General features: G+C 44.1%; 1 protein-coding gene across 1 annotated transcript; it reads left to right on the plus strand.

The window, feature by feature from the left end:
• Positions 1-11,573: 11,573 nt before the first annotated feature.
• On the plus strand, positions 11,574-16,214 carry SAP18 (Sin3A associated protein 18). Its single transcript, XM_069972046.1, has 4 exons — positions 11,574-11,748; positions 14,601-14,710; positions 15,069-15,191; positions 15,904-16,214. The coding sequence occupies exons 1-4, from the start codon at positions 11,677-11,679 to the stop codon at positions 16,058-16,060; spliced, it is 462 nt and encodes a 153-aa protein (XP_069828147.1). The 5' UTR covers positions 11,574-11,676; the 3' UTR covers positions 16,061-16,214.
• Positions 16,215-16,783: the final 569 nt, after the last annotated feature.

A 16,783-nucleotide genomic window follows, 5' to 3' on the forward strand; every position in this document is an offset into this window, starting at 1 on the left:
CTGTATAGCGCTCTAGTGAGACCACATCTGGAATACATCACCTACAAAATGATATCACCTACAAAATCACCTACAAAATGATATTGATAAAATAGAATGGGTCAAAAATGGTAGACAGTCTGAAAAATAAAACCTACGAGGGAAGACTGAATGATCTACATTATATAGTATGGAGAGAAAAAGGGAAAGGGTGGGACATGATGAAAACCTTTAAACATGTTAAAGGGCTAAATAAGGTTCAAGAGGAAAGTGATTTAAATATGAAACTGAACACACAAACAGCGCTCCTCAGTCCTAAGGACAGGCCACCGATGAAACAAAATTCCAGAAAAAAACCTTTCGCTGAAAACACTTACTTGCTTAGACCATCACTTGCATCTAGAAATAGTAGGGAGAAGTGCTTGGCTAAGAACATCTCTCCTGATCTTTCTCCTCACTTTAGTAGACTCACTTAAACTGATTTGACACTTGACAGTGGCACTTTTTTTTTTTTTAATTTCTTTATTTTTCTGAAAGCAAGGAGGGGGTGCGGCAACACTCCCACCAGTCCTCCCAATAACCATAAACTAAACAACAATCCTTGTGTAACAGAATATGACATAATATTACATCCATCTTGTCACAAAGTACTCCACTATAACCTATGGGAAAACTAGTGGCCAGTCCGCTCCCACCTCCGCCTTTCAGCAAGGTTTTTTGAAATACAAATAACAACACCTAAATGGTTTATCGTTGGAGAAAAAAGTAGCATCCAGAAGAGCCCGGACCAAGCATAGCAAGAAAAGAGAAAAAGAGGAAAAAGAGAGGGGGAAAAAGGGGGGGGGGGAGAGGAAAGGAACTGCAATGTTTACTCAAGGTCTATCACGAATAGCAATCTCCAGTCAACCACCCACAAAAGTAGTCAGAGTGTAGAATACGTCTAACCCCATGAGCTCAGAAGGAACGACCCCCAGTGGCACTTTTTAAAGGCGTAGACACAAACCTTGAAGGGGTTATCTTGCATATGGAAAACATGGCCACTTTCTTCCAGAGAAAGCAGGACTCTTGTCTCTAGTTTGGGTGCAGGTTTTGCAACTCGATTCTATTGAAGTGAATGGAGCTTGATTGCAAACTACACCTGAACTGGAGACAAAAGTCGGGTAGTCTCTGAAAGAAAGTGGCCATGTTGGATAACACTAGATAACCCCTTTATTTTATATTAGTAGAATTTATTATAGGTGTTTGGTATTACATGAAAGTATTTGGCAATGTATGCACAGTACCTCCCTAAAATACTATTATTTTAACTACGGCATAACCTTTATTGCTCCATTGCATATGTGTTCATGAATTCAGATCAAATTCAGTAGGATTGTTGCTTAATTTTTCTGGCAACGCTGATCTGTGATCTCTGGAAATAAAATAGTTATGTGATTCCAGTTGGCTGCACATGAGATGGAACTGGGAATCTCCACGCTCCACATCAAACTTCAGCTTTGCCAACATATTGTGTGTTCTGTTTCTACCAATCCACATGAAACTTGCCACTGACTTCTATACAGCAAAAGCAACACATTCTCCGGGGTCACATTATGAACATTTATCTTCACCACTTTTATCATTTATCTTCACTACTTTTAAAGCGGTTATCCAGAATTAGAAAAAAAAAACACAGATATTTGTTGCAAAAAAACAGTTCCACCCCTGCCCTCAGGTTGTGTGTGGCATTATAATTCAGGTCCATTCATTTCAATGGAACTGAGCCACAAACCCCACATCCAAACGGAGGACAGGAGAGGTGCTGTTTCTGGAAAAAAGTGGCCATGTTTTGGGATAACCCCTTTAAATTACAGAAGATAATAGATGAAAATCAAATACTCGTGATAACCATACTACTGATATAATGCACAGGAGAATAGGTGAGAATCATTTTAGTGCATTACAAGTCTGGCTGAATATTGATTTGTTTGGGGCTGGCGTGGCCTAAAGTGTCTATGTCATGGCCTAGAGTGTCTATGCCCTAGGCTTGCACCTCATCACTAGAAATGCCCCTAGAACAATTTCTCCTATTCATCACCTGTGTGAACACTGCACATGAGCTGGATAGTGAAGGCCCATGTGCAGTGTTCAGGTGATAAATAGGAAAAATCCTGCCCAGGGGCTTTCCTAGTGATGAGGAGGGCAGGGAGGAGGGATGGAGGGGTGTCAAAATCCTAGGGCCATACTCACTGTATACACGCCAATTTGACACAGGGCTGCATTTTTACCGTTCTTTTTTAGGTCAATTACTGCATCACCTGCCGAACGGACCCCAGGACAGATCTTTGATTAAAAGCAGCTATCCAAAGGTACAAGCGGTTTGGGGGTGTTAGACTGTGGGTAGAGAGTCGCTTTAAGAAAGATTTATTCCTGTTGACATTTGTGGCTCATGATCATCATTCAGGTGCTAGAATGGATTGGTCTACCAGAGCAACTTATGGATTGACAAGACCCTAAAGCAATACAATGCCCCAAAGGTCCACCAGAAGACAATGCCATTAGGAGACAATGACTTTCCAGTAGTGTCTATTTCATTACACAATAACCTACATGGCCTTATTGCTGATATGTCCTCTGTCTGCAGTGGAAGCTAGGCAAATAAAAAAAAACAACAGACCTACACTGCTTGGGATCAAATCCGCATCCGAGCTGACATAGAGTCAGTGCAACAGAGATGATATAGACTGGTAAATGGATTGCAAACCATAGCAGGACTAAGGTTAAGTAAGATAAAGTAAAGTAAGGTTAAAGTAAAAAGACAAATTTGGTCAGCTCTCCTAGAACACTATTCACACTAGGCAGGAGCACGTTGCTATGGCTGAAATTGCAAACACACAAAAGCACAAAAAAATGCAACAGCTCACCGTTAATGGCAAGATACAGACACAATACAGACACAAAAATCTGTAACACCCCCCCCCCCAACTGTTAAAAAAAATCTCCAGAAAATTAATGAGGCTCTTGGTTACCATTTGCAAATAGTGTAAACCAGACTGGTCAAACTCAGTCCCTACAGCTGTTTTAAAACTACAATTCCCATCATGCCTGGACAGCCAAAGCTAAAGCTTTGGCTGTCCAGGCATGATGGGACTTGTAGTTTTGCAACAGCTGGAGGGCCTGAGTTTGACATCCCTGGTGTAAACTATCCCACCATAATAAGGTGGCCTCATGCTCAGGATGGATCTACACTGTACTTTAGCCTCTCCATGGCATATAATACGCCTATTCTCTGGGCATGCAGGTTCCATCTTATACTGGCACAAATAATAACCACCTGGGTAGGGTGAGGGCACGACCAAGTAGAGGCGGCAGCTCTACTACAACATGCCCTGAGCCTAGGTTTATCATATGCCATGGAGAGGCCAAAGTACAGTGTAGGGTCTGTCCCAGCATGAGGCCAACTTATATGGCTGCTTTTAGTGATTTTCATATTTGTATTGGGTCTGTATCTTGCCATTAGTGGTAAGGTTAAGATAAGGTTGGCTCCATTAAACTAGATGGGCCAGATATAAGAACGTTGTCATCTATGTTGACATTAGAGATTAGCAAACTTCAAGCATGCGCAGATTCATCTACACCCGAATGCTCTGAATTCAATTACCAGTGACTGGAGAAGTTGGATGCAGCCCTAAAGCTGCCTGGAAAACATGGATACAACCATGGGCCATAGTGTATCCATATTTTCCAGGACTCCTTAGGGCTGCATCCAACTTCTTCAGCCACCTGTAAACAAATACCAAGAGTTTGGGTTTGGATGAACCCGAGCATTCTTGAAGTTTGCTCATGTCTAGTTGATATACCTTTCTGCCAGTATGCAAACATATACCACACACATGTACAGCACATCTTACAGATAATCTAAGGGGATCCCAGAAAGGGCCAAACACTTCTAACAAGCAGGGATTGTACAAACGGAGAACCCCTTTAAGAAATGTACTTTAAATCTTTCTGAGGACAATATAACTATTTAAGGGGAGGAACCCGTCCAAAGATTAATCCCAATTACATAATAGCAATAAGACAGTACTTTCCAATATTTCTTACACTTATTCTTTTACCTATCCCAAAAATGTTTGGGTGACAGCTTTTGCTTTTATAGTTAGTGGAATTTTCCTGGCCCTAATGCAAGCCCTTTGGAAAGAATAATGTAACAGAGGAATATAATGAGTTCCAGGCCCAGGATCTGGCAGGCCTCTTCTGTTTCTCTGAACTGACTACTCCTTAGGGAGGCAATCAAATGGCATTTCAGCCGTCAGGAACAGATGATATTAATACTGTATTGCTCGCCTAAGCTTATCAAATATTTAGTAAAAAAAAATCATGTATGGCACTGTGGCTGCACGCCTGTTACACCATGTCAAATAAATCCATCTTTCATGTACAAGTATTGTTTGAACAGTAACAATATGGTAGGCACATGAAGGAAAATCATTCAAAACAATCTATATGCCTTCATACCGAGCAGCCTGTAATATTAAGATTGCAGTGTTGGGCTGCGTTCACACTTAGTCATTTTGTCAGTATTTTTAGCCAAACCAAGGATGGGGTCCAACATACAAAAAAGTGCTAAGCTTTCCATGAAAGATGTGTTGGTTCCACTCCTGGTTTTGGCTACAAACACTACATGTGAACCCAGCCAAAGGTTATGGGGGACATTTTATTAAGACCCCTGAGTAGCTGGTCTTAATGTAGGCCCCACTCCCTTTTCTCTGGACAGATTCACTAAGAGGCACACATCTATCAGTAAATGCAGCCTGACCCATGCGCCCGGTGTAACAAATCTGCACTTGAGTCCAGCGAGCAAGATTAAATAATGATAAATGAAGTGCGGGAGGGGGCCATGCCTTCTCCCCGCCTTGTCTGATATTTGGTGTTTGTATGGTATAATGAAACAAAGTGCATAGATATATGAACATTTACTGTATCACTGCTGTTTGCTGACCCGTGTGGCCACAGCTATGGCTCTGGCTGATGGGCGAAAGAGAATAAGAGCTGATCTCCATGACTAATACCATCATACTGTGACTGGATAACACTGTCACACCAGACCTGACTAATACCGCCATACTGTGACTGGATAACACTGCCACACCATACCTGAGCAAAACCACCATACTGTGACTGGATAACACCGCCATACCAGACCTGACTAATACCGCCATACTGTGACTGGATAACACTGCCACACCAGACCTGAGCTATACCACCATACTGTGACTGGATAACACTGTCACACCAGACCTGACCAATACCACCATACTGTGACTGGATAACACAGCCACACCAGACCTGAATAATACCACCATACTGTGACTGGATAACACTGCCATACCAGACCTGAATAATACCACCATACTGTGACTGGATAACACCACTATACCAGACTTGACTAATACCACCATACTGTGACTGGATAACACCGCCATACCAGACCTGACTAATACCACCATACTGTGACTGGATAACACCGCCATACCAGACCTGACTAATACCGTCATACTGTGACTGGATAACACTGTCACACCAGACCTGACTAACACCGCCATACTGTGACTGGATAACACTGCCACACCATACCTGAGCAAAACCACCATACTGTGACTGGATAACACCGCCATACCAGACCTGACTAATACCGCCATACTGTGACTGGATAACACTGCCACACCAGACCTGAGCTATACCACCATACTGTGACTAGATAACACTGTCACACCAGACCTGACCAATACCACCATACTGTGACTGGTTAACACCACCACACCAGACTTGACAAATACCACCATACTGTGACTGGATTACACCGCCATACCAGACATGACCAATCCCACCATACTCTGACTGCATAACAACACCAGACCTAACCAATACCGCCATACTGTGACTGGATAACACCACCAGACCTCACCAATACCACCATACTGTGACTGGATAACACTGCCATAGCAGACCTGACTAATACCATCATACTGTGACTGGATAACACTGTCACACCAGACCTGACTAATACCGCCATACTGTGACTGGATAACACTGCCACACCATACCTGAGCAAAACCACCATACTGTGACTGGATAACACCGCCATACCAGACCTGACTAATACCGCCATACTGTGACTGGATAACACTGCCACACCAGACCTGAGCTATACCACCATACTGTGACTGGATAACACTGTCACACCAGACCTGACCAATACCACCATAGTGTGACTGGATAACACCGCCATACCAGACCTGACCAATACCACCATACTGTGACTGGATAACACCAGCACACCAGACCTGACAAATACCACCATACTGTGACTGGATTACACCGCCATACCAGACATGACCAATCCCACCATACTCTGACTGCATAACAACACCAGACCTAACCAATACCGCCATACTGTGACTGGATAACACCACCAGACCTGACCAATACCACCATACTGTGACTGGATAACACCGCCATACCAGACTTGACAAATACCGCCATTCACCCAACCCCCCTGAAAAGACACCAGATTTACTGGCAAGTCTGAATGGAAAGTGGGACAAACAAAAAAGAAGCTGTTTCCTTTTCCTCTGCTCCCTGGTGCTGCCCAGGTGCTGCCCCCTGAAAGGTGCTACTCTTGGCACGGGACCACGGGTGCCTAGTGGTAAATACGGCCCTGTTTGTATGGTTGTATAAGGAATGAAGCTCAATTCTACTATCTGATCTGGGTGGGACATGAGATATGGATGACTTAGGTATCAAAACAAGAACCTTGAAGAGAAGCCTCTAACCTGTAGGTATCTTCCTATAGCGCAAAGGATGATGAGAAACCTTTATCCTCGGTGCCAAATATGCTTCATAGTTTAATCCATATGCTAGTGAGGCCGTCTTGTGCACTGGAGATGGAACTACCACCCTCAGTGCACTGATCTGGCTCGATTTCATGAATACCCAGATAGCGCTCTGTGGTGACATAATTTCGACGCTCACCTCTGCAGAGCGTCGGATGGATATTCATTTGAAGGGGCAGTCGGCCAGGGGGGAGATCAGTGTACTGAGGGTGGTAGTTCTGCCCCCAGTGCACCAAACTGCCTCATATATATATCTAATAATCTGCAAAGTACTCGTAACTGAGCCAAGGATCAAGGTAAGAAAATGAGCGTTCTGTGTGCTATACGGACATCTCAGCAGGTTAGATGCTTCCAAACTGCTGATAGTTTCCTTAAATCCATCCAACACCCACAGAACTGTAGCCAGCTCCTGCACGCCTGGAGTCAGTTTAAATTTTTTATATAAATGAGAAAAGACACAAGTCAGAAAAAAACATCAAATTTCCAAGCCCGTGTCTCTTGGGATTTTCCTATTCTGCGTCTGCCCCTTATGGCATACAATCTGCAACCCCAAAAATACCTGCCGCCCAAGTCTAAGAAGTGAAGTTGACATTTCTGGCTCCACTAAGGAATCCCATTAGCCTAAATGCATATATTAGCGTCTCCTTCAACCATTTATTAACACAATTTACCTCCCTTCTATTCCGGCATCTGCAGAGCGCGCAGCACTTAAAGGGTTACCGTCCTGCCATTCCCTCTGCTACATTGCGTTGCCTGTAAAATATGCAGTAGCCATTAAAGCACAATCCAAATGGGGCACATATCTACCTAGGATTTGGCTATAAATAAAGCTATTTACTGTAACCAATTCAGCGCTCCCCCACAGAGCTGTAGGGGAAGAAACACATTCCACACAATATGCAGAAGGCGCTGGGCATGCTTTGGTATGTATATCTGTCAGCTCTCATATTTCCTCATCATGATGAATCTGTTACAATGTAACCCTTGATCTGGATGTATCCCCTCTGTATAGAATGCCATTCACTCTATCACCTCAGGTTAAACTGTTCAGCAGATTGGTATTCACACACTGGAAAATATTCCTAGCTGGTTCACCTCTTCAAGGTGAAGATTAAGGAAAGGGCTACTGTTTCCTATGAAAAGGATGGCAAACAGTCTTGAAAATGAAAGCCATATTGTTTCTGTTTTTCGCAGGACAAGATGCAGTGGTGCAGATAGTGTCCTATAGGCTTGTTTACTCTTAAAGTGTCACTGTCGTTACAACTTTCAAAATCTAAATCAACAGTAGATGTGATATAAAGCAAGTTTGCAATTTTTATTAATTATTTTTTTTAAATTATGAAAAACACGGCACTTCCTGTTTTCTGACTCAGAAAACAGGAAGTCCTGTGTATTCCAGGCCATCTGATCGCTCACAGAGAGAAGGCAGTCATGTGGCTGATGGACACATTGAGCCGTGACTTTCTGTACTGGCCGGAATTCCTGTGATTAGTCTGTTTTTTTTCTCCTGCCTTCAGGAGACTGGACCTGGATACAGTAAGTATAGCTGTTATATAGCTGCCTTCAGCAGACTGGACCTGGATACAGTAAGTATAGCTGTTATATAGCTGCCTTCAGGAGACTGAACCTGGATACAGTAAGTATAGCTGTTATATAATCAGCCTTCAGGAGACTGGACTTGGATACAGTAAGTACAGCTGCTATATATCTGCCTTCAGGAGACTGGACCTGGATACAGTAAGTATAGCTGTGTTATATAGCAGCTTTCAGGTGATTGGATCTGGATACAGTAAGTATAGCTGTTATATAGCAGCCTTCAGGTGATTGGACCTGGATACAGTAAGTATAGCTACCTTCAGGAGACTGGACCTGGATTTCTGGTAAGTTCAGTTTTGTTTTACAGCATGATAACAACAAAAAATAACGACTGTAAATTACAAACTTACTTTATATCACATCTACTGTTGATTTAGATTTTGAAAGTTAAAACGACAGGTACACTTTAAGGCTGTGTTCACACTACGTATATTTCAGTCAGTATTGTGGTCCTCATATTGTAACCAAAACCAGGAGTGGATTAAAAACACAGAAAGGCTCTGTTCACACAATGTTGTAATTGAGTGGATGGCCGTCATTTAATGGCAAATATTTGCTGTTATTTTAAAACAACGGCTGTTATATTGAAATAATGGCAGTTATTTACCGTTATATGGCGGCCATCCACTCAATTTCAACATTGTATGGACAGATCCTTTCTGTGTATTTAATCCACTCCTGGTTTTGGTTGCAATATGAGGACCACAATACTGACTGAAATACACGTAGTGTGAACCCAGCCTAAAGGGGTATTCCATGGAAGAGCGCTTTACTCGGCTCTTTCCGTCGGTTACATGGGAATGAATAAAACCACGGGTCACATACCGTACCCGTGACTATCCATAATTCAGAAGCAAGCCGAGGGCCTCATATAGGGATTAGGCGCCAATACTATAAGCAGCCCTCTTCGGGGCTCCCACCTCTATTATTGTCCCATTCTGTACGCCCCACATTATTATAGATCTCCTTCTGTGTCCCCAACATTATTAGATTTCCTTCGATGTCCACATCTTGTGTCCCCTTCAGACGCCCCGCTTTGCACAAACTAGATGAGGCTATGTCCACACCGGTGTTGTACCCTTTGCCACAGTTTCCTTTCCTTTTTCCATTTTGATAGCAGAGAAACGAAACTTAAAGGGGTTGTCCAGTGAAAATCTTTTTCTTTCAAATCAACTGGTGTCAGAAAGTTATGTAGATTTGTCATTTACTTCTATAAAAAAATCTCAAGTCTTCCCATACTTATCAACTACTGTATGTCCTGCAGGAAGTGTTGTTTTATTTTCATTCAGACACAAAGCTCTCTGCTGCCACCTCTGGCCGACACAGGAACGCTTCAGTGTAGGAGAGGTTTTCTATGGGAATGCCCAAAGAAAACTTCTGCTCTGGACAGTTTAACAGATTTGTTTAAACTTCCCATTCATTTTGATGGATTTATATTGTGCTCAGTTGTGCTCTGTTTTCATCATATTCATCAGTGTCACCTCCCTGCTATTCTGCTTGTATAAGGTTACAGTCACACGCAGCAATTTCTTTTTTTTTTTTTTTAAATAACTGCCAGTGCCATTTTTGGGACAAAGCCACAAGTGAATCTAGCAGGAAGCAGAAGTATTAGTAGGCCTACAGTTTTCTCTCCCGTTCTCCCTATACACAGCTGAGCGTTCTTGTGTTCTCTATGGGGAGGGGTAAGCTGCAGCCAGACAGGTCTGGTGGCAGATTATCTCTCCAAGAACAAAGGGCTGTGGTTTTGCATACACATACCACTAACGGCATATTTGTTTGACAGAAAAATAAAGTGTATAGGGCTCTTTAGGGTATGTTCCCACTACAGAACACACACAGAAATTTTAAGCGGAGGTCGTGCGCTGGACTCCACTTGAAGTTCCTCCTGTCCTATTGACTGAATTATATTCTCAAGCTCAATCCGCCATCTGCCAAAAGATTTGACATGTCCCACAATTATCTGCCTCCTCCTACTACTACAAGGGACATATAGAGGGCACCATGACTGCATGCCATAGCCTATTTAGGGATCCATTTACTTGATTACATATGTCTATTCAGGTCATAAAGGAAAGACTGAGATTTCTCCTCTTTTTAAATCCATTCCCGGCCTTGGCTTCAACAGTCTGTCAGCTAAATCTGTCTGTGTAAACACACCATTAGTGTGCCTTTACACAGAGAGATTTATCTGACAGATTATTGAAGCCAAAGCCAGGAATGGATTTGAAAAGAGGAGAAATTTCAGTCTTTCCTTTATGACCTGTTCCCTGTTTATAGTCTGTTCCTGGCTTTGGCTTAAAATCTCTCTGTGTAAAGGCACCCTAAGTCTTATATATTATGCTCCACTCCTTGCATGCTATCTGTGCTATCCTGCAAAACTACTACTCCCATCAGCTCCTGCCATCTAATGGTGAGTCACTGTTCTACAATTGTTGCATTGATACCTTTTTGTATAATTTCCTTGTGGGACTGCTGACTAGTCTCCCTATTCTGCCCTACTGTAAGTCCTGGGGGTATCTAGGAGCCATTGTTAGGAGGTAGCTCTCTTTTTTACTGTCTGGTAAACCCACCAATACATTATACAGTGAAATGATGAGTGCCATTAAAAAGTAATACTTGTCCTGCAGAAATAAGCCCCCATTTGGCTCTGTCTGAAATAAAAAAGTTTGGGCTCTTTAAATGCAGGGAGGAATACAATGGCTGTGGTGTTAAATGGGTTATCCAGGATCAGAAAGCCACAGCTGCTTTCTTCCAGAAGCAGCACCACTCTTATCCTAAGTTTGTGAGTAGTTTTTTCCCATTGAAGTGAATGGAGACAAGCTGTAATAACACACAAGGTCAAGTCTGGCACTGTTTTCAGAAAGAAAACAGCTATATTTTGTAATCCTGGACAATCCCTTTAAGTCACATGTTAAGCATACAAGGTTTTATTAACCTAAAAGTATCACTAGGAATAAAGGGTAAGTGTAGAGAAAGATAAATAGTGACTTTAATAACATCTTCGCTGGCTCCACCTCTGTGACTACCAACAGCGTGATGACGTCACTCACACCCTGTACGCGAGATTACGTTACCATAGAGTCCGCGGAGTATAGGCAAACAGGAAGTGGGCGCGGACGTACAACGTGACGACGTCACTACCGGAAGGCGCCGGGAAGCGAGTGTGAGTGTGAGCAGTCAGGCCGCTGGACGCGAGGTTATCACTGCAGCTTAGAAACTGGAGAAGATGGCGGTAGAGTCGCGGGTGACGCAGGAGGAGATTAAGAAGGAACCGGAGAAACCGATTGACCGGGAGAAGGTAACGGCGGCCGCACCTGTACATGTGTATATAGGCAGTGCTCCTGCATGGTAGTCAGTGAGATCTCTGCAGTGTTTCACCTTAGCAGCTTCTCCCTCCTCCTCCTCAGCTAGTGCAGTGCTCCCCTGCAGCAGCACTACCACTCCCAGCATGTTATATCACCCAGCATGATGGGAGTTGTAGTTTCATCATCAGCATGGGAAGCAGCCAGTGGATAGTGGACCTGCTGACAGTCATAGTGTGCTGAGGAACCACAAGTCCCAGACAGACCCAGGGTCATTTCCACATAGGTAAAACATCTGGTCCCTGAGGGTGGATCAGCGCATATCGCTGCAGGTGAGGGTGGATCAGCACATATCGCTGCAGGTGAGGGGTGGTTCAGCGCATATGGCTGCAGGTGAGGGAGGTTACAGCGCATATCACTGCAGGTGAGGGTGGATCAGCACATATCGCTGCAGGTGAGGGAGGTTACAGCGCATATCGCTGCAGGTGAGGGTGGATCAGCACATATCGCTGCAGGTGAGGGTGGATCAGCACATATCGCTGCAGGTGAGGGGGGGATCAGCACATATCGCTGCAGGTGGGGGGGGATCAGCACATATCGCTGCAGGTGAGGGTGGATCAGCACATATCGCTGCAGGTGAGGGTGGATCAGCACATATCGCTGCAGGTGAGGGTGGATCAGCACATATCGCTGCAGGTGAGGGTGGTTACAGCGCATATCGCTGCAGGTGAGGGTGGATCAGCATATATCGCTGCAGGTGAGGTGGGATCAGCACATATCGCTGCAGGTGAGGGGGGATCAGCACATATCGCTGCAGGTGAGGGAGGTTACAGTGCATATCGCTGCAGGTGAGGGAGGTTACAGCGCATATCGCTGCAGGTGAGGGACTGTACAGCACATATCGCTGCAGATGAGGGGGATCAGCACATATCGCTGCAGGTGAGGGGGATCAGCACATATCGCTGCAGGTGAGGGGGGATCAGCACATATCGCTGCAGGTGAGGGGGGATCAGCACATATCGCTGCAGGTGAGGGGGGATCAGCACATATCGCTGCAGGTGAGGGGGGATCAGCACATATCGCTGCAGGTGAGGGGGGATCAGCACATATCGCTGCAGGTGAGGGGGGATCAGCACATATCGCTGCAGGTGAGGGGGGATCAGCACATATCGCTGCAGGTGAGGGGGGATCAGCACATATCGCTGCAGGTGAGGGGGGATCAGCACATATCGCTGCAGGTGAGGGGGGATCAGCACATATCGCTGCAGGTTAGGGCGCATATCGCTGCAGGCGAGGGACGTTAGGGCGCATATCGCTGCAGGTGAGGGACGTTAGGGCGCATATCGCTGCAGGTGAGGGACGTTAGGGCGCAAATCGCTGAACGTCAAGCATGGGCCGCCATTCCTTCTGTGGAGAAAAGGTTCAGCTTTGCCAGTGCCGCAGTCAGTCAGGGAGTCTCCTAGGACCAGAGATGAGTGCAGCTGGAGTCCCATTGTTCGGCATCTGAATACCAGCGGCTAAAGAAGGTGGATGCATCTCTATGGAGTCCTGGAGAAGATGGAGATGTTTTTCAGGACTCCCTGAGGCTTCATCCAGCTTCTCCAACCGCAGTATTCAAACGCTGCTTGGCCGTGAGCATGCTCCAGTTGTGCTCATCTATCTGTGATGTATCTCATGGCTGCTCCTGTAAGGATTCATAGATATGCAGTTTATCTCAAACTAAGTTGGGGTCTCACTGCAGAGAGTGCTGCATTATGGTCGTCAGCTCCGGGAGACCTCTGAGGGTCATACAATCTGAAACTGCATCGTTGTTATTGGACGACCTGAGTGAAGTGCAGCTGTATATCCATGTATCCTTTTATAATATGATCACAGGAGACCTCTCTGGGAAATCTGAGCACTTGCAAACCTGGTCTACTTTTTTCTAGACAAAGCACTAGCCAATTCCTGAGATTCAGATTTTGTGTACTGTAAATTAGCCTGTCTCCACTGAAGATATATATATATATATATATATATATATATATATATATATATATATATATATATATATATATATATATATATATATATAGTATATAATCGCTGCTAAGGTGACGCTTTGCAGAGAAAACACTGGGAATTAAAGTGATTCTGATGGATGAACAAAGTGACGTCCGCTCCCTCATAGGGCCAGGTCACACTGGGGAATCAGCGCTGGTTCCTCACTGAAAATTCTGCCTAAAAATATAGCGCAGAGCCAATTTCCATTGAGTTCAATGGAAATTGCGCTCTGCAATTCACACAGCGGCACTTCCGCACTGAATTTTCCGCGGCGGAATTTTCCACAATTACCAGAATTCACTTAATTCTTCTGGCGGAATCTCATCAAAATGAATTGAGCGGCGAGTTTCTGCTCTGAAATTTTTCAGTGCGGAATCAGTGCAGATTACGTGTGGAATGCTTGCGGAAATTCAGCGCGAAATTGAAACAATCGTGAATTTCATTAGATTAAAAATGAATTTGCGCGGAGCACTTTCCACGCAGAATTTTGCGAGAACACTTTACTTGCTGATTCCTCAGTGTGAACTGGTCCTAATATAAGAAGACTAGTTGACCAGTGGGAATCCATACACTGGGACCCTCCTATTTATAACAATAGCTGATTGGCTTTGAGTCTGCAGCTCTTATGCAGACCTATGTGTGTCCATGGCATCAAACTGTTGGGGCAGTGAAGTATATTTGCAGAGGTGGACATGGCCTTTATATATGATGGTTCCAGTAGAGGTTTTTAGCAGAACAATTACTGCAGGATATGGCACATTTTAGGTGTGTTTATTAAGTTTTAATCCTTGTTGTGTTCTTCCAGACTTGTCCTCTTCTCCTGAGAGTCTTTACCACGAACAATGGGAGGCATCACCGAATGGACGAGTTTAATCGGGGAAACGTCCCGTCCAGCGAGTTACAGATCTACACGTGGTAAGACGTTATCAAGAAATGGTAACCTGAAAGAAGTGATAAAATGACACTGTGGGCACTGCACACTGATATTTCAGGGTTGTTTGTCTCCCATGGAAAGTTATGGCATACTGCTCAGAAGTACAGATTAGTACATAATGGGGGTCCACAATGATTCTCTAAATAAAAGTGAAGGGGCAGTAGTGATAGATGCTGCAGTTCCCTGCACAGCAAAGCTCCTGACCACCTGCTGTAGGGACCCGCAGCAGGCTGTGTTGTAGGTCACTGAAGTGTGTTGACTTTGGTAAGGGGGGGGGGTGCTAGAGGTTGGTCCGACCCCCACCACCAGGAATAACTCATCTTTTCTGTCTTATGATAGGATGGATGCTACATTGAAAGAGCTCACCAGCCTGGTGAAGGAAGTATACCCAGAGGCCCGCAAAAAGGGAACACACTTCAACTTCGCTATTGTTTATCCAGACCCCAAGCGACCGAGCTACAGGTATGTGGAGAGGTCTAACATTGTCCTGGTGAAAGTGCTGTCCAGTCAATAGAAGATTGTGACCAACTTTTCCAGACCCATGAAGTGAAACACTCAGGGCTCTGGTCCGGAGAAGCTGCCAAACCTGGACTTTAACTTTAAGTTCACTCAACTCTACTTTTACAAAATTATAGCCAGGTCAAATGCTCAACCCATCGCAGCACATGGTCTGTGGAGTCCCTTCCCTACAGATCAGGCTGCCAGATGGGGAATGAAGCGTACTTTACCTGGCTATAACTAACAATTGGAGGGGGCTTCAGAAGTGAGACCCCAATTAATTTGAAAGCACCCCCCCAACACATATTTAGCTGGTGTCAGTGTTGATAAAAGCCTTGCTGCCATACCTTGGAATCCTGCAGTTGTACTTTTATTTTGTTTAACGCTTTTATAATATGCTGTAACAGTGTCAAAGAGGTGGAGCCTAGGGTTCCCGTCCCTAAGCCCACTATGCCGCCCTTTGCCTTACTTATACCCTTTTGCATTCTCGACAATGACACCTGCACCGATACTCCATACTCTCACGCCTGTGTGAGATATGTAATGGGGGAAATTTACTGTAACTTTTGAAGTGTCTGTGTGACTTATAAAGAATAACTAACAGTAACATTGTGACACGTAACCTAATATAGGGTGTTTTGTTAGTAAGTACTAACTGTCTTGCTTATTCCTGCAGGGTAAAGGAAATTGGGAGCACAATTTCTGGAAGAAAGGGATCAGATGACGCAATGACTTTACAATCACAGAGGTTCCAGATTGGAGATTACCTAGACATAGCAATAACGCCACCCAACAGAGCTCCGCCCCCATCAGGACGTATGAGACCTTATTGACTTGTTTTTCTTTTTATGGACTTTTATTTTTTTTTTTCAACTTGTAGAGAACATCACCAGAACTTTAGTGCCCCCCTCGGCATCTGTGTGTTCTTTAAGTCTTCAATGAGTTTTGTGATTTTATTCTCCATAAAAAGTTTTGTTTAAAAATTAATGTTTTGCTGTATTTGTTTACAAAAGATCCGGTCTAGTTAGGCTACTCGTCAGTAATAGTAAAAAGCTATTGTTTAAATAGTAAAAAGCTATTGTTTAAATTACATTTTTCTTTCAACTTTCCATGTTACTATTTTAAAAGCCTGCTTTATGACCACTAAGGTTAGGCTTCCTGCTATAAAGAGCTTTCCAGCAACCTTCTCCTCCTCAGACACTATTCACAATAGCTTATTCTCACAGCTCAGGCTGCCCCTGCCTGTACAATGACATCTGCACAGATCACATGCCCCAAATGTATCTAGTCCAGTCTATTTGTGCCTATGTCTATGAGTCTTGCTGTAAAGCATATCTCTAAATTCTTTCAGGATTAAATGATTGATGGCCTATCAATGTCTGGAGAAGTTGGATGTAGCCATAAGTCCTGGAAAACATACAGCCTATGGCTGTATCCTTGTTTTTTTGGTAGCCCTACAGTGGCCACTTTTCTGAAATTCGCTCAACATTATAGGCAATGTTACCTGGTGCCATAACTGCACCAGCCTGTCCTGAGGTTTAAGCATTATTACAACT

Source organism: Dendropsophus ebraccatus, chromosome 5, assembly GCF_027789765.1.
Source record: "Dendropsophus ebraccatus isolate aDenEbr1 chromosome 5, aDenEbr1.pat, whole genome shotgun sequence".
Taxonomy (NCBI): Eukaryota; Metazoa; Chordata; class Amphibia; order Anura; family Hylidae; genus Dendropsophus; species Dendropsophus ebraccatus.